Source organism: Gossypium arboreum, chromosome 13, assembly GCF_025698485.1.
Source record: "Gossypium arboreum isolate Shixiya-1 chromosome 13, ASM2569848v2, whole genome shotgun sequence".
NCBI lineage: Eukaryota > Viridiplantae > Streptophyta > Magnoliopsida > Malvales > Malvaceae > Gossypium > Gossypium arboreum.
This window is the reverse complement of record NC_069082.1, coordinates 111658649-111680597: the sequence shown is the minus strand read 5'-3', so window position 1 is coordinate 111680597 and position 21949 is coordinate 111658649. Positions and strand designations below refer to the sequence as shown.

At 35.4% G+C, this 21949-nt stretch overlaps 1 protein-coding gene across 1 annotated transcript; it reads left to right on the top strand.

Moving 5' to 3' along the window:
* The first annotated feature begins 19238 nt into the window (after positions 1 to 19238).
* LOC108463349 (F-box/LRR-repeat protein At3g59190-like) lies at positions 19239 to 21256 on the top strand. Its single transcript, XM_053023973.1, has 3 exons — positions 19239 to 20508; positions 20601 to 20747; positions 20836 to 21256. Exons 1-3 carry the CDS (start codon positions 19594 to 19596, stop codon positions 21097 to 21099), a joined length of 1326 nt encoding a protein of 441 aa, XP_052879933.1. The 5' UTR covers positions 19239 to 19593; the 3' UTR covers positions 21100 to 21256.
* The last annotated feature ends 693 nt before the right edge of the window (positions 21257 to 21949 follow it).

The window sequence follows — 21949 nt, the reverse complement described above, 5'->3', positions numbered from 1 at the left end:
TGAAAAATTTACAAAATAAGGGACACACAGCCGTGTGGAATGCCCTAGGCCGTGTAACTTTTGAAATAGGGACACATGGTCATGTTTCAGCTAGTGTCCCTGCTCGTGTAACTCACTAAATTGAGCCACACAGTCGTGTCATAGGCCATGTGCTAGACCGTGTAACTCTATGACTTGTGACGCACGTCCGTGTCACAGGCCATGTAACACACTGAGTTAATCCACACGGCCGTGTCTCAGGCTGTGTGTGGTACACGGCCAGGTGGCACGGGCGTGTCCTAGGTCATGTGCACCTAAATGAGCGTTAAACATGATGTTTACCATTTCAAGTTTTCTTGGACAATAAGTAACCTATTTACCAACCATTAGACCTATTCAAAATAACATTAAACAAGCTCAAATCATACTATTTCAATCATCTTAAGTGCCTAACCAATATACTATTTCAATCATCTTAAGTGTCTAACCAATATACACACTTATACAATAATATAAATCATCAACCACAATTTACCAAATCACACAACTTAACTTTTAACTAATATGCCTATCATGTGCACCTCAAATCACAACAATTAAAGTAGACCTTTTAGTCATACATATAATACAAGTTTATGACCAAAAATATCTTCCAACATTCATAATCCCTAACAAGACATTATCCAAACATTTGCCAAATAAACACTAAGATCATGTAGTGATATTCATGTTACCAACTTGCACTTAAGTTTACTCTTATATATATACATACCAAAATAAAGTAATTTCAAAACAAGCCTATTACATGTCATATAATCCAAAACAAATGTTCCAAAAGCTACTGAATACAGATGGATAGTGTGACTTGAGTGCTAATCCGGTCGTCCAACCTTCGGAAGTATCTACAAGAATAAAAATTAACACAATTAAACTCATTGAAGCTTAGCAAGTTCGATGTATAGAAACAATAAATCTTACCTAAGTATATACAATAATTCAATCAATAATAACTCAACTACATGTGTTTCTTGCCTTCTACAATGTCAACTGGTGAATTGCATAGTTCAAATCAAATCTCAACAATAATCTCTGGGACAATATATATATCTACAATAGAATTAATTCTAGATATCATTTACATGTCAAACCATTCCAAGTCATTATATAAGTTATAATACAATAATTTACGATGTGATGAATGACTTATAGATACAAGTACACAAGTAATCCAACCAAAACACGCCAAACGCTCATAAGAGCTAATCCATTTGATAACACGCCAAATGCTCCAACCGATAACACGCTAAGTGCTCATAAAAGCTATTCTAAACGATAACACGCTAAATGCTCAAAGAGAGAATCCAATCGATAACATGCCAAATGCTTATAAAAGTTATACATCCGCCCCCATAACATGCTAGGATAAGATAGTGTAACATGAAAGTTCACAAAAAATACTGAACCTCTGCATACTTAGGATAAAATATATAAATATAACCACATCAATCACCACTCTGATCCTCACATAACATGCCATCATTCGATTGTACTCTATCTCGCGTTCATCCAATCCAAATATCGAAATTCAATAACATTTTTCAAACAACTTTACTTCATTAATAAAACAAGTAACATCCATTATATCATATTATATCATCAAACAGTACATATAGATATTAAATTATAAAACGTACCGACTTACCTAGACTAAGTTGTAATAGTTGTAGAAGTTCAGGGACTATTACGTAATTTTCCCTTTTCACGTAAATCAACAAGGTATTGATCTAAAATATAAAATTTCAAATTAATTAGCTTGCATTTTATATTCCTATTTACTTTATATTTTATACCCTTTTATTTTTTAAAATTATATAATTGCCTCTAACTTTTACAACTTTTGCAATTTAATCCCTTAAATAAAAAATCATCGAATTTACCGTTTTCACTAGTTAAAATTTACAACTGAATATTGAAGGCTTCTAAACAGTCCGCAAAACACCTCTTATTCACCATGTAAACCTTGAAAATTTGACATTTTAACAATTTAATCCTTAAATCAAAATCTATCAAAAATCACTTCACAAAACAACCAAATAGCATAATCAAAACTTCAAACACATAGTTATCATCAAAAACATTCAAGACTCATCAATAGAAACTTCCAAAAAATTTAACATATTCAAAAACGGAGATACGGGCAAGCTGGACCTAGTTGCAATGATCTCAAAAACATAAAAATTACAAGAAACGAGTAGAGAAATCACTCACATGCAAGGAACTGAACTTGGTCGATTCTCTAAGCAGAAAAAACCATGGACATTCAATTTTTGCATGAAGAATTTAGGAAGAAGATGATAATTTCATGTTTTATTTTTTGTTTAATTAATATTTATTTACCTTTTGAACCTTTAAAAACAAAAAAATTTACTTTAAATGCCACACTAGACTATCCACTAAATTAAATAAGGTCTAATTGCATTATTGGCCATCTCACATTTAATAATTAAGCCATTTGGTCATCTATTTGCAATAATCAACAAATTTTGCACCTTTTTCAATTTAGTCATTTTTCATTAATTAACCACTTAAATGTTAAAATTTCTTAACCAAATTTTAGTACGACTCTAAGACTCCATAAATATTCTCTAAATAATATTTACAAGTCGACACAACGAAAATTTGTGGTCTCGAAACCACTTTTCTGTTACTGCTAAAAAATAGGCTGTTACAAACGAAATACTGATGATGACCATGGGAGGACAAATGATCGAAATCCTCGCAGTAAATTTAAGGGTAGATCAAGATATTCAAATAGAGGTAAAACATGTAACTTTTGTAAGAATAAATGACGCATATAATTTGAGTGCTATAAGTTGCAGAACAAGGTCAAAAGGGAGGATGCGAATCAAAAGGGAAAACAACTAGAAAAATCTGGAGAAGCTGATGCTGTAGAAGACTATAGCGATGGTGAACTCTTAGTTGCTTCTGACAACAATTCTAAAGTGAGCAATGGGTGGATCCTTGATTATGGCTACACCTTCCATATGAGTCCCAATCAGGATTGGTTTACAATTTATGAAACAATGTGTAAATGTATTATTTTGATGGGAAATAATTCTTTATGTAAAAGCGCACGTATTGGCACAATCAAAATCAAGATGTTCAATGGAGTCGTTAGAACACTTAGTGGCGTACGACATGTACCAGAATTGAAGAGGAATTTGATTTTTTGGAGTACTCTTGATTCAAAAGGACATAAATACACAATTGAAAGTAGGGTTCTAAAGATTTTCAAAGGTTCCCTCATTGTGATGAAAAGGGCAGAGGAAAACTGCCAAGTTATATGTTCTATAGGGTTCTACTATTATTGGTGATGCAATCATTGCTTCATTTTTTTTGTCATATGATGATATTACTAGACTTTGACATATGTATCTAGGGCATATGAGTGAGAATGACATGGCAGAATTGAACAAAAGGGGATTTCTTAATGGGTAAGGGATTTGCAAATTGAATTTTTATGAGAACTGTGTTTTTGGGAAGTAAAAGAGAGTTCGACTCTGTAACAGCCCGTTTTTCAATTGTAACAGAATGATGGTTTAGGGACCACAAATTTTTATCGTTTCGGCCTATAAATGTTATTTATAGAATATTTATAGAGTCATTAGAGTTGTATTAAAATTTGGTTAAGAAATTTTGTAACACCCCGAATTTTGGGCCCAAAAGTATTGGGTCTTGAGCATGGGAACAGTTAGGAGGCTACACATAAATATTTAGTTGAGCAAGAAAGTGACATACAACTGTCTGTCTACTTCAGTGGTTAAGTGTTCTGGGAAGTGTCTGAGAAGTCTTAGGTTCAAGCCTTGGCTTATGCAAAAGTTTTATTTTTAAAGGAATAAACCCTGTCTCTAGTCAGTAGGCTTATAAATAAATATGGGTATTTCATGACATAAAATACCTACTGGTCTAGGGGCAAATGGCATGTGGAGTGTTCCAGGAGGTCTGAAGTTCGAATCCTACAATGCACAAGGGAGTGTTTTATTTTGCTGTGAGTAAATAGGAGGGCCCTAGGTTGACCGAAACTCTAAGGAGTTTGAAAGGAGTTCAAACTAGTAGGTTGGAGAGATTTGAGGAGGGGATTAAGGGATTGGTGGACGGTTTGAGTAATTTGAGGAGGAAAATTTGGGATTTGGAGAGGAGTGGGAGAGTTGTACTGATTTTGGACTTCCAACATTCAAAGAATTCGGCTCTGGTTAGTATTATTCTCTCCATTTCGATTTTTTTCTTTTGTTTTGGGATCTTTTCACTTCTTTTTTGAGGCCGAACATTTCCTTGAACATTCGGGTTTTCTGCATGTTGCGATCGTGTTTTTCCTTTCGATCATTCTTTTGTTAATCCGACTCCCTTTCTTACTCTACTTTTCCATATTGCGTGTTCTCCCTTACGATCTTTGGCCGAATACCCTACTTTAGTGTTGGCCGAATATTTCTTTTCCTCTTCTTTTCTCTTCTCTCTCTCAATCCTTTTCTCGTATCACCCTTTCTTCTGGATATTTAAGCCGATTATTTCATATCTTTTTCTCTCCATTTTGTTTTCGATTTTGACAATTGATAATCGATCAATCGGTGGGTGCACTCGATTCTTCTCTGTTTTCTCTCCCTCTCCCTACCGTAATAATTTGTCCTTCTAATAATTTCCTTGTTGTCATTTATTGCTAGGGGTGTGGTGTTGCTAGCCTTGCTTCTGGAGTATCGTGTGACTGGTTGGGGGTACACTGATTGCTTCCTTTCCCTTACGCTTGGGTGCATTTCGGTAAGTGATTATTCATTTGGTTCAATTTGATCATGGGAATATATGTTATCAGTGTCAGTTGGAATGTAGGTTATCATTATGGAGCAAGTGATTGGTCTCTTGCAATAGGTTAGGTGTGCAAACCCCAATCGATTGAGTTTAGGCAAGTGATAAGATAGCATTTTGTTAAGTGATATAGATTGGGATTGGTAATCTTGTTGTTAAACAGACTAATGATGTTTTGTGTTTGAATATAGGTTGGTGTACTCGGGAACTATTTGCACGTTTTCGAAAACAGGTGTGTAAAGCACTGCCCAAACTATAATCGGCAAAAAGCCAGAAAATGTAATCTTTAATACCACATAGGTGTGCACTCACTCGTGTGATAATCCGAACGCATAAAACGTGGCCGTTTGATCTTAAAGGCCACCATGAGCGATTTCATGGGCTTAGGCCGTTCTGGGCAACGTTGGGCAGGAACGGACCTCGTGGGCCCCACACGAGTAAACCACATGGATGTGTGGAGGTTATTGAGCCAGGCTGTGTAGTTCAAACGGCCAAGGCCATTTTTGGGCTTTGTAGGCCACATGGGCATTGATAAACCGTAATTTATACATATTTTTATCCCATGCTTAGCACATTTATGGATGGTTTCCCCTTAGATTTAGTGAATTCGATGCTCCTAATTCTTTAATTTCATGTTTTATACTTAGGTGAGCACATGAGAGTAAAAAGAGCAAGAAATGGGCCGAAAACAGAGAAAATGGACACACATGGAAAATCAACACGGGCTAGACTTTGTCACACGGGTAAGCCACACGGCCGTGTCCATTTGGCAAGATCGAAGCACGACTTACACGAGTAGACTACACGCTCGTGCCTATTTAACAGCCTTGACCACGGGATAGAGCAATCACACACGGGCGTGTCCCTATCGAGCCAAGTATAGTCGTATTAGGAAAAGGCAACTTTTGAGGGCTCTTAGGCATTCCAAAAGCTTATTTAAACACCTGATGAGGCACTTAGAAGAGAGACACGGGAGGAGGAGGCAAGGAATTACTCAAGGGAAGCCGATTGATCCATCTCAGAAGTCGGATTCATCGTCAAAACTGAAGATCTACCTTCAATTTCCAGTCAACGATTTTGGGTTTTCTTTATGTTTTGTATTCATTATTCTTCTAGGATGTTTTCTTTTATAATTATGAACTAAACCCCCTAAATACCTAAGGGAAATGAAACCTAAGACGGGTCTTGTTATTATTATCTGAATTGTATGATAAATATTTGACTTGTTCTTAATTATGTGTTCTTAATTCTTATCTTAATATTCCAGGATATTGATTCAAGTTAATACACTTATTCAGAGGAGAAAAAGTCCTTGTCTAAGAGTAAATTTGTCATAATTAAGCGGAGTTGATTGCACGCCTAGAGATAGGGTGACAAGATTTTGTCGGATTAGGGTGAAACCTAATAAGGGGATCCATAGATCGAGTTAATGCAACACTAGGGCGTTAATTAGAAAGAGATTTCAATTAATCAACCTAGGGTTAGACATTATTAGTCTCGAGAGAGATAATAATATAACTTAGGGATTTCTACGGATCAAGTCAAATGAATAAATCGTCTGATTCAGAGTCAAATAACAAGTGAAGTCTAAGTGAATTTTTCCTTCGGCATTGTCTTAATCAATCGAGTTTTCCCAAAAGTTTTTTCCCAATTTTCTCTTTGTGCACTCTTAGTTTAGTTAATTAGTTTAGATAAACAAATCCCTTAATTTTTAGGCTAGATAATAAAAAGAAAGTAATTACTAGTACTCTTGGTTCCTTTGGGTTTGACAATCAGGTCTTGTTAAAGCTATACTACTGTTCGATAGGTACACTTGCCTTTATCGTGATAATAGTTAGTTTCAAGAACGATTAATTATAAATTTTTAAAACCTATCGCAAATATCACGGTCAAGTTTTTGGCGCCGTTTCCGGGGAACTAAGATATTAGGAACACTCGATTTTTATTACTTTAGCCATTATACTTTATTTGCAATTTAAATTTTTATTTTCTTTTCTAATTTTTCTTTTAGTCGCTCCTGGCAGGTTTTTATGGTGTATGACTAGAAGAAACCCATCGGGACCATTACTGTTTGATAGTGAAATCGATCGCACAGTTCACAGAAATCAAAAAGAAATAAAGCAATGCTTAAGATACACAGAGAAATAGCAAAATGATGATATTCACACCACAACTGAGGAGATTGCTGAAAACCAGGAAAATCCGCTATCTCCTGCAATTGCTACTAATTAGAATCCTGCTCCGTGTACTATGTATGATTATGCTAAACCTTCTTTAACAGAAACTGAATCGAGCATAGTTAGGCCTGCTGTTGCTGCAAATAATTTTGAACTGAAACCTAACACCATTCAAATGATCCAACAGTTTGTTCACTTTGATGGTTTGCAGGATGAGGACCCAAACGCTCATTTGGTGAATTTCTTAGAGTTTTGTGACACTTTTAAAATCAATGGCATTTCTGAAGATGCCATTCACCTTCGGTTATTCCCTTTTTCATTGAGGAACAAAGCTAAACAGTATTTGAACTCGTTACCACGAGGGTCAATCACTACTTGGGAACAATTGACTGAAAATTTTTTATTAAAATATTTTCTGCCGACTAAAATAGCTAAATTACGTAATGATATCTCCTCTTTTGTGCAAATGGATTTAGAAACACTCTATGATGATACAAGGACCTTTTACGAAGGTGCCCTCACCATGGGTTACCACTCTGGCTACAGGTTTAAACGTTTCACAATGGCCTGAATCCTTCGACTAGATAGATGATTGATGCAGCTGCTGAAGGAACTATCAACAATAAGACACCTGAGGATACTTATAAATTTATAGAAGAGATGTCACTAAATAATTATTAGTGGCAAGTCATGAGAACAAAACCAATGAAAACAGCCAGCGTTTTTAACGTCGATTCGGTTACCATGCTCTCTAATCTGGTAAAACTTTTGAATAGAAAAATTGGCGGTTTTCTTAGTCTTCACAGGTTCACCCAGTAATGCAGTGTGAAGCAAGTGGAGGTGGATCAAGCAATTCAGAATACCAACCCTATGGCTACAACATAGAGAACGAGCAATTAAATTACATGGGTAATGATCCTCGATCTCAAAATAATCCTTATAGTAACACTTACAATGCAGGTTGGAGGAACCACCTAAATTTTTCATGTGGAGGCCAAGGAAATTAGAGACCACCACCACCTCCAGGCTTCCAACAACCACTCTACCAACAAGAGAAAAAATTGAACCTTGAGGAGATGCTAACAAAATTCATCTCGGTGTCAGAAACTCATTTTCAGAATACCGAGACAGCACTTAAGAATCAACAAGCGTCAACCCAAGGGCTCAAAAATTAGATAGGCCAACTCGCTAAATTGATTTCTGAAAGACCACCAGGAAGTCTACACCCAAAAGAGCACGTGAAAGCAGTTACACTAAGGAGTAGGAAAGTGTTAGCTGAATCTGAAAAGAAGCCACCACAAGAAGCTGACAAAAAGAAGGTCGAACCCGAAAACATTGACAATCTAATGCCAAAAGAATATAAACCACCAATCCCATACCCAACAAAGTTGAAGAAAGACCGCATGGATGCACAATTCGGTAAATTTTTTGAACTTTTTAAACAACTATATAGTAACTTACCTTTTGTTGAAGCTATATCACAGATGCCTACATATGCAAAATTTTTAAAGGAGCTTCTAACAAACAAAAGGAAGTTTGAAGACTTATCTACAGTAGAACTTTATGAGGAGTGCTCAGCCATACTCCAAAATAAACTGCCAACAAAACTGAAAGATCGAGGAAGTTTTACTATTCCCTGTTTAATTGGTAGTTTGAATGTTGATAAAGCACTAGCTGATTTACGCGCCAACATTAATTTGATGCCATATAAAATATTTAAACAGCTTGGTCTTGGGGAACCTAAACCCACTATGATGAGTATTCAATTAGCAGATAGATCTATTAAATATCCTAGGGGAATTATAGAGGACGTACTTGTAAAAGTAGATAAATTTATATTCCCTGTTGATTTTGTTGTGCTTGACATGGATGAAGATGTTGAGGTGCCTTTAATCTTAGGTTGGCTATTTTTAGCCACTGTTAGGGCTGTAATTGATGTGCGTGATGGTAAATTGGTACTTAGAGTAGGTGACTAAGAGATTATTTTTAATATTTATGATGCTATGAGATTTTCTAGGGAACAGGATGACTCATGTTATTTTATCGACTCTATTGATCATGCTACTCAAGATTCTTTTCAGGAAATTGTACACAAGGACACAATGGAACTGTGTCTCGCCCAAGGAGAGGGGGTGGATGATGATTCTGAGATAGGAACCAAACTAACCTCCAATGAAACCTTCCTAAAGCTAGCAAAATATGAAGGAATTAAGGTAAAAGATGAACTTAAGCAAAAACCCTCTATTGAAGAACCTCCTAAACTGGAACTTAAACATTCAATCATTTATCAATAAATATATGGATATAAAGAAATATATTAAATAATTAGAATTCTACAATGACCAACCAAATTACAAAATACAAGCATATAGTAAGATTGGATTGTAAAATTTTGAAGTTAAAAGTCAACAATAGAAATTCACAGATGGTATCGATACATTCTGAAAATCGATACCAAAATTCAATTCTATAAACTTGAAAATCACTGGCATCGATATTTATTTTATGGTATCAATATTTTGTGAAAAATATCGATACTTAAATAAAAATCGATACTATTTTAGCATTCTATTTGTTTTAAAATTGTTCATAAGGTCAGGTGTAGATACCATATGCAAAAGTATCGACACTTGAGTTTAGAAATGGTAAAAACTTATATTTAAAAGTTTCACTTATGCTCAAAATTTACCTAAGCATAATAAAGGCATGTAACTCAACATCTACGCATTCCATTCATGTACAACTCAATTCAATACATCAATATCTAAGTCAAATACATATGCTTAAGTTCAACCTACCTAAACAATCAACCATTAAGGTACTTCAACATGGATAACTAAGCTTCTAATTTCATTTGTAAACATATACCAAGGCATTATCATCTATTGCAAGTTCAAATCATCTATCATCCATCATTCTCATAACTATGCATTAACCAAAAGCTCACCTAGCATATTAACTTTTCAACTATTTGATCAATATGCACATAATTAAACTACTTTACAAGACATATTCAATATGGCCAATCCTACCAACAACACACATACAAATATATAATATTTATAACATAGAAACCCACACACCAATAAGATACGAAATGACCATTAAAATAAAAAACTAACTTTATAAATTAAAAGACTTCCTAGGCACATGCCAAAATCAAAATTAGAACATCACCAACACTGGAGTTTGGGATGGTCGTTGGATGCTAAGTAGACTATCAAACTGATGAGTACCTAATCTATGCACAGAAAACAAAACCGTACACTGAGTATAACTCAGCGATATTTCTATAATCCAAATATAAATGTAAAATACAATACAATTATATGCTCAAGTTAAAATAAATGATGTTATGCAATTTTATCTCAATCATAGTTCAACTCATTTCATACTTAATTAAACCATCATTCTTTAAATACATATCCATTCAATACTTTAGTTCCCAATTCACATTTCATTCTATCACATTTGCTATTCAATATCATTGCCATTTTCAAATCATTACCATCTCAAGTCATTGTCTCGAGTTTATCATTTACTTTCCCGATTAACGTGACTCAGACTCAGACATGTGAATTCCAACTATCTCATTTTCATATCAAATCCAATATCCCATACGATATACAATATTTTATTTTACAACTATACAATTTAATACCTTGTCACTAATAATCATTCAATCACCTCATTCAATTCAAATTCACATCTCATGAAATAGTTTCAAAGGAATAACTCACCTTATATATATATACTTACCAATGAACTAGATGCGAGTAAAGAAAAATGATTCGTATCTCAATGGTCAGATATGCCCACCCAATATCTGGATGCAAACGTGGAAAGGCAACTGTCATACATTATGGCCCCATGGCGTGTCTAGCAAGCCTCGTCTTAAAATGGAACTAAGGCTCGCCACTTTATAATTCCCCTTAGGCCCATTAAAGGAGGGGATGGATTGTTAGGATTTGGGAACTGCTAGCCTAAGTGATAGATAGAATCTGGATCTTTTACCCGATGAACTCGACCTGGAAGGAGAATGTTCGCCTACAGGCATAGTTAGCTAATGACCCCGTATGAATGTTAGATGTTCGTAAAGATAGCTCGCATGAAGCTAGCAAGGGGAGCTCCCATAAGCATCATAGGAATAAAGTCGCGAGCGGAGAGCTCGCATAAACCTCACATGGACAAGGTCACGAGCTATGTTCATGGAAGGGATCGTAAGCCCTGTAAGGGATCCTCGCTCATGACTGGCAGGTGCGAGGTTTGCTAGGGGATTCAGTCCTTGGATTAGAAAGGACCGCGTACTCCACAGGCACACATCCAATAAGCCAAGGGACGCGTAGAGAATGTCAACACTAGGGACAGAGAATGTCAGTACCATTGGCCCAAAGGCCGAGACAAAACAATGGACCCTATTTGTGAGTTGTAATAGTAGCAGTAGGAACATGTATAAATACCCCCTATGTTTCCCTTAATACGATATGAGAAAACATTACTCATCAGATACATTATCGGATGAGTTTTTAGATTAAACAACAAGAGTTTTTAGAGTGAGGTGGGATTGATATTAAAAAATAAATATTTAAAAAAGAGGTATGTCAAATTCTTAAAATTGCTTGTAAAAGAAAATACATACCAATGTATCAAATATTCACCCTTGTACAAGACTTGATATATATAATTTATATTAATAGAGAATAAAATGTAATAATTACATTATTAAAATATTAATCAACAAACAAAGATAAAAGCAATCCATGGATAAATTCAAATCGTAATATGGAAAAAAGTTTTGTTTACAATTAATTCAAATATATACCATAATTATTGTTTATCAATTTTAATTTGTTTATAAACTAGAATGGTTTCCTACTTCGTGCATCAAAATTTAATTTTTCCAGAAGATTTTTTTTGAAGAAATAATCGCTGGATTTTATTCAAAAAGGCCAACACAAAATCAAAACCATAAGGTCATGGGTCTTAAAATACCAGTCTGAACAAACAGACTAAAAAACCAAACAAACAAAAGCCTAAAACAAAAATAATCCAAAGCAAAACCGAAAAACAGCCCAAAAACAAAATCCAGCAAATAGCAACAAGGGGAGCTCTAGAGACATCGTTCTCTAGTTAACTCCAATAATTGAAACCCTTTTGGAAAATAGCAAGAAACCGCATGGGGAAGCAAAACCAACAGGTGCTTTAATTACCCATCATATCTATCCTATCAAAACTTTTCATTACCCCGATGCACATTGAAAAAACCCAATTGAAACTCTCACCATAATCAAAATTCCAAAACACTTTCTTCAGCCCTTTCATATATTCTTCCCCTATCCTCACTCATCGCCTTGGTCCACCTCCTATATTCAGCCACCGCCTCCGTCGCACTAGAAAATACCAGATTTGACAAATAAGTGGTTTCTCTATTCTTAAGTCCTTCTTGTGCTAAACAATGAGTGACTTTGTTAGACTCCCTGTTTGTAAAAGAAAAAACACAAAGACTAAATTGACAACTAAGGTTCTGAGAATCTTTGATATACACAGAAATCTTAGATCTGTCCTCATTTTCCTCTTGCAGCTTCCGGATGACCGACCGAGAGTCACCTTTAACCTCCACCTCCCTCAACCCAAGTTGTAACCCCAACTTCAGTGCCTGAAGACACGCCACTACTTCTACGGCAAAAACGGACGGTATGTTCAAGTTCATTTCTATTTTAGAACAAATGACCTCTGCTTTACTGTTACGAATCCCTAACCCCGAGTACGACTCATTGTTAGGTTGTTTAAAGCTGCGTCAAAGTTCACTTTCAATCTTGATCCCATCGGAGCAGGCCATCTGTCTACACAGATCCTTCTTTTAGGTATAGAGCTTTTTAGACCATCAAGTTTCTTTAAATAATTTTGCACAAAACTAGCAATTTGAACACCTGATTGGTTTTCCCCCTCATGAAAAAATTTGTTTCGAGACGTCCATATCGCTCATAAAGCACATACTGTTATTCTACACAAAGCCATGGATCTGGACTCAAAGGTATTTTTCAACCAAACTGTAAAGTCTGAGTTGTCATCTAGAAGCCATGCCATATGTAACTGCTCCCATGTATCTTTTGTATGAGAACATTCCTGAAATATATGTTCCCTTGTTTCTGCTCCTGTTTGACATATTTGACACGTAGGGGAAGCTATCATTATGCAAAAGTGAAGATTACTAAAACTAGGCAGATAGTTGCATAAGAATCTCCAGACTATAATTTTGGTTTTAAGGGGTAAATCCATTTTCCATAATTTTTTGTAAAATTGCTTGTGATCTGTATGTAATTGATTATGTTCGTCTTGTAAAAGAAGTCTGTGACCACTTCGAACTGAGTACTCACCTAACAACTCACCCCACCAAACAAGAGAGTCTTCATACTCAAACAAAGGAAGAGGAATACAGAGAATCCTTTCTGCAATCTGTTCTTCAAAGGTAAAATGGATCAGATCAGACTTCTATTGTTTAGAATTTGCATCAATTAGATCCGCGGCTTTAATGAGACTAATTATTATTCATATTCTGAATTCTGATATGTTCATCTCCAGGTATCCAAACGTCTTCCCTAATGGAAACTTTCTGACCATCCCCAATCCGCCAGCCCAGCCTCTTCAAAAGGAGGCCCCTCGCAGCCTAGATACTCTGCCAGGTAAAAGAAGGTAAACTTCCCAAAGTAGAGTTCAAGAAATCAGAGTCTTTAAAATATCTGGCTTTCAAAGTACGCGCTAGTAAAAAATTAGGGTTACGTAACAAACGCCAACCTTGTTTGGCCAATAAAGCAATATTAAAAGAACTCAAATGACGAAAGCCCATACCACCTTCTTCCTTAAGCGCACATAAGGCCTTCCAATCACACCAATGCATCCCCCACTTGCCATGATTATTCCTCCACCAAAATGAACCCATTATGTTTTCCAATTCTACACAAAATGATTTTGGTAAAAGGAAACAGGCCATTGTATAGGTGGGAATAGCCTGTAGAATAGCCTTAATAAAGACCTCTCACCACCTTGTGAAATATGCCTAACACTCTAATTGTTGATTTTCTGCTTCAAACGATTTTTCAAATTTTGGAAAGCCATTTTCTTCTTACGACCCACCATGTTTAGAAGCCTGAGATATCTCTCCGGATTGGTCGAAAAACGAACATTAAGAGCCTGAAACACTCTATTCTTGTCTTGATCCTTCACATTCGTACTGAAAAAAAATCGTGGATTTTTCATAATTAACACACTGCCCCGAGCAAGACTCATACTCTCCAAGAATTTCTTTCAGCACATTAATCCCCTGATTCGATACCTCTCCAAACAGGATACAGTCATCTGCAAACATGAGGTGAGTTATAGGTGGGGCCGACCTATAAACTTTAGCACCATGGATTTTTTTCCTGACTTGCTAGCCCCATTAGCGCAGAAAGCCCTTCTCTGTAAAATAAGAACAGATAAAGACTTAAGGGATCCCCTTGATGCAAACCCCTAGAAGGCTTGAAACTTGATCCTTCTTCCCCGTTAATCAAAATGGAATACTAAATAGAATTAACACAACGGATAATAAAATCAATAAACCGTTTGTTAAAACCCATTTTTGACACCATTCTTTTAATGAATGGCTACTCCACTCTATCATAGGCCTTACTCATATCAAGTTTTAAAGCTATGAAACCCTTTTTCCCATATCTTTTATTCTTAAAAGAATGAAGCACCTCATATGCCAGAAGCACATTGTCAGTTATGAGTCTACCATGTACGAAAGCACTCTGTGAGTTATCAATGCACTCATGTAAAGCCTTTTGAAGCTGATTAGCAATTGTTTTTGCAATAATCTTATAAATAATTGTACATAGACTAATGAGGCGAAAATTCTTTAGATTGCTAGGATTAGCAGTCTTGGGAATCAACACTAATTGGGTTTTGTTTATATCCTCCAAAGATTTGATGTTATTCAGAATATCTAAACAAAAAATGCAAACATCCTTACCAATAATGTGTTAGTACTTCTGGTAGAAAATTACCGGAAAACCATCAGCACCCGAGGCTTTTGTAGGTCCCATGCTTTTCAATGCCTCAATTATTTCCTCCTCCTTTTAAGTGGCCGTCAAGCTTTGGTTCATTTGATCCGACACACATGAATGTACCCCAGAAAGAATATGTTTCAAATCCCCAACACGTCTAGATGCAAAAAGATCCAAAAAATACTCACGAGCAATACTCTCCACCTCCTTATCATCTGTAATAAGATATCCATCCCTTCTTTGCAAACCCTTGATTCGATTGACATGTTTTCTTTGGGAAGCAAATTTATGAAAAAATAAAGTGTTCTTGTTGCCCATTTTTAACCAATTTGCTCTTACACATTGCTCCTAATATTTCTCCTTCTTGTCCATCTCCATATTCAAATGAAGTTTGACCTCGACTATTTCTCCTAAGTTCTCTTCTGAAATCTCCTCACAGTTTAGTTTCTCCAATCTCCTAGTCAACCGTTTCACTTCCCTCCCTCTTTTGTTCTTAATTTTGTTCCCCCAAACTTACAAGCTAGTTACCATGGTTGCCATTCGAGATAAAAAAGAACCAAAACTACCCTCCTATAACTTTCTTATCTCCTCTTAACACTACTCTTCCAAAACCCACCAGACTTCAAAATGAAATCTATCGGATTGTCCGCCCATCTTGACATCCTCCGTTTCAATGAGCAAAGGACAATGATCTGAGAAAGAATGTGGAAAATGCCTCAAGGAGTACTTTGGGAACTGTTGAAGCCAATCATCATTGGCAACTCCTCTATCAGTTCTTTCCCTAATATCCGTTCTACAGTTCTACCTCTTTCCCATGTGAACCATGTGAACCAAGCTCCCGAAAAACCTATATCCTTCACTCAACAATCTTCCAATGTTATACGAAAGACCTCTATTCGAGCCTCCTCCCTTAGCAAACCTCCTTATTTTTTCGTGAGTGAAAAGAATATCATTGAAGTCCCCCCAACCAACCATGGCAATGAGGTATTCCTCCCTAATCTTTGAAGTAACTCCCATGTCTCCGATTTATTCCTAACCTCTGGAGCCCCATAAATCCAATGAATCGCCATCGAGAATTTTCTTCTTCTTGAATCTCACCATCAATATGATTCTTTGAGAAACTCTGCAAATTAACTAAGCTATTCCCATTCCATCCAAGGCATAAGCTTTCTCTAGAACATTTAGCTGTCTACACCATTAAAGAATCCACACCTTCTTCTAACAACCTCCATTTTTGTAGCACTCAATTTAGTCTCTATAAAGAAGACAATTTGGGGATGATAAAACTTCAGCATACTCTGAAGTTTTCTAACTGCTCGCGGACTCCTTAATCCGTAAATATTCAAGCACATAATTTTCATTGCCTTCGATTGGTATGCCCAATGACAGCCGACGATATCTATTTAGAATGAGAAGAATTCTCCCCAGCAACCTCCAATGAATCTTCAGTGTTAGAAACATTAGAGATCAAAACGTTAAATCTCTACCTTTTTTTTCCTTCCTTATTAATAAAAGTTTCATCCTCTAGCTCACAATCCATAATTGCCACCCCTACCCCCTACAAACGGCCCAACCCACCTAAAGTTGCCCTTTGGGCATCCCCATAAAGCGCAGGCCCAGATATTTGACTTTTTCCACGTTCCAAATCCTTATCTCCATTATGGTGAAAATTATTTTCTTGTTGGTACTCATTCAACACGACAGGAAATTTGGTACCTTCCAAATTAATTCCAAGAGGGAAATTAAAATTTCCTCCTGATTCTCTCCCTTTATTTTTGCTTGATTGTTGGCTAGAAAATTGCCCAAATCTAGACTTTCCAAAAAAACTGTTTTCTCCTTCTCCCTTCAACCAGATGCTGTTGACAATGAAGGCCTTTCTCCCTTGAGTTCTCAGTGACAGGTCCTAGCCCATCTCTAATTCCTGCATTCCATATTGTAACTTCATCGGACAGAAATTATCTCCATGACCAAGACATCCATATAAAAAATGGAATAGAGTTAACTTTTCATACTTAAACTTTGCATAAGTGAACTTGGACTCCGAAATCTTAATTTTCTTTTGTCTTGGTAAAGATTTTCGAACATCAAGCTAGACCCGAATCCGCATATAATTCATATACCCATTGGACAACTGCTTCATGTCGTATTCTAGAAATTTTCCAATAAAATTTCCAAACTGAACTGCCATAGAATCCCTGAAGAAACCTGGAGGCAGATCTTGAACCTGAATCCACCAGTCTGCAAACACCAACAGGAACGCCATAGGATCTTCACCCTCCACGAGACGATGGAAAACCAGAAGGTGATTATTAAAAGTCCATGGAGCGCCAAAAATAACCCGAGAAATATCCACCTCATTAAAAAAATTAAAAAGAAAGCGTTTCTCCCCTAGATCAGAAATTTGCACACCCTTCAAAGGATGCCAAATATTAGCCATAGTATTTCTCATTGCAGGAAAATGTACCACACTAGCAGTAAGATAACACCCCATCAAATAGAAATCATACATCACATTTTGTTCTTTAGAATCAACTGGTAAAGAAAACGCCTCATCTTCACCATCATTCAGATTTAGATCGGCTATTCCCCAATCCATTCCTGTTATTAACTAAAAAACCATCCCCATCGAACTGAAAAGCAAGTCGTTAGAACACTGAAAGACTCAAAAATCCAGAGGAAAATAAGAAAGTAGAGAAACAAGGAACAAGAATAAATCGTGTCATAAAACGACAGACAAAGACGTGCCAAAGCGGCAAACTTTTTGTGTAATGTAAACTTTCCATAATATTTTTTTTGAGCCTCCAATTTTAAAAATAAAAATTTATTCTAGTTATCAATTTAATTTTTGAATGAGTTTTTTAAAATTATTCCAAAATGGATGAAAAAATTAACATTTATTAATTATGCTGATGTGGCATACACATGAATTGTCATGTGAATGACATACCAATATTTAATTACTTTTTTAAAAATTTTAAAATGTTAAAAAATATTTTTATAATTTTATATTTTAAATAATTTTAATGATTTTTAATTTTAAAAATATTTTTGAATTTTTGTATTTTTAAAATTTTAAAAATTAATTAAATATAATGTGTCATTCATGTGGCAATCCACGTGTATGTCGCGTCAGGAAAGTTAAAAACATTAACATTTTCCCTCATTGTAAGGTGATTTGAAAAAACCCACAAGTTTAAGGGGTAAAATAGACAAAAATTAAATGGAGGGCTAAAATTATTTTTTATAAAGTTAAAAGGTTAAATAAATCATTATATCTTTAATTTTAATGTTGCTTTAAGGGCTTTCTTTATATATTAACTAAAATTTATAATTTAATTGATTATATGAGTTATTAAAAGAACCTTTTAATGTTGTATAAAATATCATTTTATATTAAAAATAATCTGAAATGTATGTCTAACTTTAAAGAAAATACTTTGCAAGAATTTAAGAACAGTAATGAAATTTACAAAAATTGAGCTTGGAAACTGGAAACTAAAATAAGGAAACAAGTGACCATACTAGAGGGTGCAGAACGTTAATAATTTGGGTCAGTCAAAGGATTCCTTAAAATTGGAATTAGTGGCTTCTATCAAATGATGAACCCAAAAGCTTTCACAAAGTAAATCCAAACCCTAAGTTTCTTTTTTCTTTTCCTTCCAACATTTAGCGGTAAAAGTATAATAAACACCCTTACACAATAAATTTTATTTTTAAAATTAATTCATACAAATCAAAATCAAAATAAAATAAATCTAATATGCATATCTCGAATCAAAATCTACTCTATTATAATTAACTATAAATATAAAGTGAAATTAAAATAAAATACACGTGACGTACGTTTCTCGAATCGAAATCTTCCTCGTCATAATCAGTTATAGATGTATGATGATTTGGATTGATGGGTCAAAGCATTTTCCTTTTCACACTTAAGCATTAAAAAACAAATCCTTTTCAATTTTCATCTTTGGCTGCTTCCTCCTACTAGTTCCTATATAACAAGAAGCTTACGCTTAAATCCTTCCACAAGCCATCTCCTTTCAGGCTTCAGCTTTCCCCACCTTCGCTCTTATCGTTTCTCCAGACTCTGGTCTCATTTCAAATCCAAGCTAGCAAACCCCAGCCTCCAACTTATATCCTTAAGTCACCCTTGCGTGATGCTCAGAAACTCGAAACGGGTCTGCATTTCGTTTCGTTTCGTTTCATTTCGCTTCCCTTTTTTGTTTTCTGGCTTGTTGATTTTTTCTTTTTGTGCAGGTCTCTCCTCTGCTTTAGAACCGAGGGGGATTTTGGTTGTGGTTTTCTTTGCCTTTTGTTGCTTTGGTTGGTCTGGTCTGGTCGTGTTTGTGGTTTTTGGGTTGGTAATGGCTCTGTAGCTAAGCTTAAGCGATGGTATTGGTGGCTGGTTCGGGTTGGTAAGCTGATAATCGCGAAGGGTGTCTGTAGGTGGTAAGGAAGTGACGTACAAAAAAGTAACTTTTTAGTTCTCAATCCTTCTTCTCCTTAGCCTTTTAAGCTCTACAAAAGCCTCAATGGCGAAGCAAGCAAAAAACGAGGGCGTCCTAGACAGGATCAGTACTTTGCCTGATCATATTCTTTGTCACATGTTGTGTTTCCTTCCCATCAAAGATGCAGTTCGAACCTCTGTTCTTTCACCTAGGTGGAGATATCTCTTTACTTTTATGTCCACCCTGGATTTATATGATTATCGTCAATTTCGAGGTTTCACTCGTAGAGATTTTAACGATTTCAAGAACTTTGTTGATAGACTATTGCTTTTCCCCAAGCAGCAGGTACGTTTAGAATGCTTTAGGGTGACTGAGAATGCATCTGACGGTGATTGTCCACGCCTTTATGGTTGGATATGTGCCGTATTAAGCCGTGGAATTAAGGAACTTGTGGTAAGCTATGGAAAAACCCTCAGGTTGCCAACTCTTCTGTTTACTTGCCAGTCATTGGTGACACTGGAATTGGATATACCTGGTGACATGAAGATTCCACCTGACGTTTCTTTACCAAATCTGAAATCTCTAAATCTCTCAAATTTCTTATTTTCAGATGGTTTAATTTTTAAGCTAGTTTCTAGTTGCCATGTACTTGAAGAGTTGTATATGGAGTTTGTGAAATTGGGTAGCAACATAACTGAGGTGAATATCCATAATCTTTCACTTAAGAGAATGACTTTAGAATTCGTATTGGTTAACAGAGATAAGGATTATAAGATGGTGATTAATGCTCCAAATCTTGAATATTTCAAAATTTATGACATGCTAGCTGATGGCTATCGTGTGAGTAGCATGAATTCTCTAGAACATGCTAATATTAAAGTCCATCAATGTCCTGAGTACGCAATATATGATGTGAACCGTGAACGTGCTGCTACTAATCTTCTTCAAGCAATTTGCAATGTGAAGTGTTTATATTTACTCATTACGCACGCTGAGACGGTTAGTATAAACTTCTTCACAAGTCTTGAATACGAGGCTTTTTCTTTTTTCATTTTGAAAATTATATAACTGTTTCAAGTTTTTGTGTACAGCTTATTCCAATGGGTCCTGAACCAGTGTTTGCATTTCACAAGCTTGTTCAACTGAAATTTGTTAATGAAACTGAAGCCTGGGTAGGAACGTGGATTTTGGAGTTCCTGCATTGCGTGCCTAATCTAGAGATCCTTCACTTAGCTCTGGTATGGAGGTTTGATCTAAACATTTACGGTATAAATCATGTATTTAAATAGTAGTTGTATGTAACACAAATGTATCTTCGTGTTCAAGGATGCTGCATCGGAAGGAATCAAGCCTCTAGCAGAGAATGTGCCTTCTTGTGTGTCATTTCACCTCACAGAGATTAGAATTTCACGATTCGTTGGAGACGAACCTATGTTCCAAATGATCAGTTTTTTCCTGAAGCATGCAACAGTTCTGGAGACACTCATAATAGCAATGAAATACCTGACAGAAAAAGAAGAACTGAGTATCACCAAAAGATTATTGGAGTTACCAAGGAATTCAAGGAGTTGTCAAGTTATCACTGAATAATCTTCCTTAAAATTTCTCTCGTGTTTTTTTATGTATTGTTTAATGTTTCACAGTTGGCTCTCTTTGTTCTCTATACGTTCCTCCATGCTTTATCTTTCTCAACATGATGAGTATTTGAATACCCTTGCACCCATATACATGTGTGTGAAAGATCAAACGCCTCAACCTCATTTAACCTAACTTGATAATACAAAAATGGGTAGCTTCAAAAATTAGATATTCGATAATTAATTATTAATTTGTTTTAATGTATAATACCATTATTTGAATATCCACTTTATTCATATTGAGCAATGAGTATTTTGTTACATCATTTGAAATTAATTTATAACAATGATATGAAGGCACTATTAGATGCGACACAGACCTGGCCAAAATGGTTAAAATCGCATCACAACCATGTAGGCGAGGTTATTTCAATGAGGTGGCCGTTTTATTGCATTAATGTGCTTTACTCTAGGCGAAAAACGTCAAGAAAGTTGTTTCATTCAGGTAATTGTTTAAAAAGAGTTAAAAAAAAAAAGACGATTATTTCAACAACTGATAAAAAATTATATGAATTTATGATTACATGTTATCTTTATTTTTTTTAATAAAAGAGTGATAAATTAAATTTTTCTACTGATTTTCAACTTTTACTCCTCAAAAATTTAAATTTAATTAAAAATGTTAAAAACCAAGGTGCCGGTTTTATTATACTTTGATGTACTAGGAAGGTTATTTTAATGAGGTGGCCATTTTATTTCAATGTAATACGTTTTATTTCACTTTAATACGTTTTATTACATTGCACTATATTCTAGGCCAAAAAAATGACAAAAAAATTATTTTAACAAGCTGACCGTTTTAT

What these genes read in the sequence shown, in the direction of transcription:
- LOC108463349 (XM_053023973.1), top strand. Translation starts at nt 19,594, where the DNA reads ATGGCGAAGCAAGCAAAAAACGAGGGCGTCCTAGACAGGATCAGTACT. An exon ending in TCATTACGCACGCTGAGACG is followed by an intron (nt 20,509 to 20,600) that starts GTTAGTATAAAC and finishes TTTTGTGTACAG; the next exon opens with CTTATTCCAATGGGTCCTGA. An exon ending in AGATCCTTCACTTAGCTCTG is followed by an intron (nt 20,748 to 20,835) that starts GTATGGAGGTTT and finishes TTCGTGTTCAAG; the next exon opens with GATGCTGCATCGGAAGGAAT.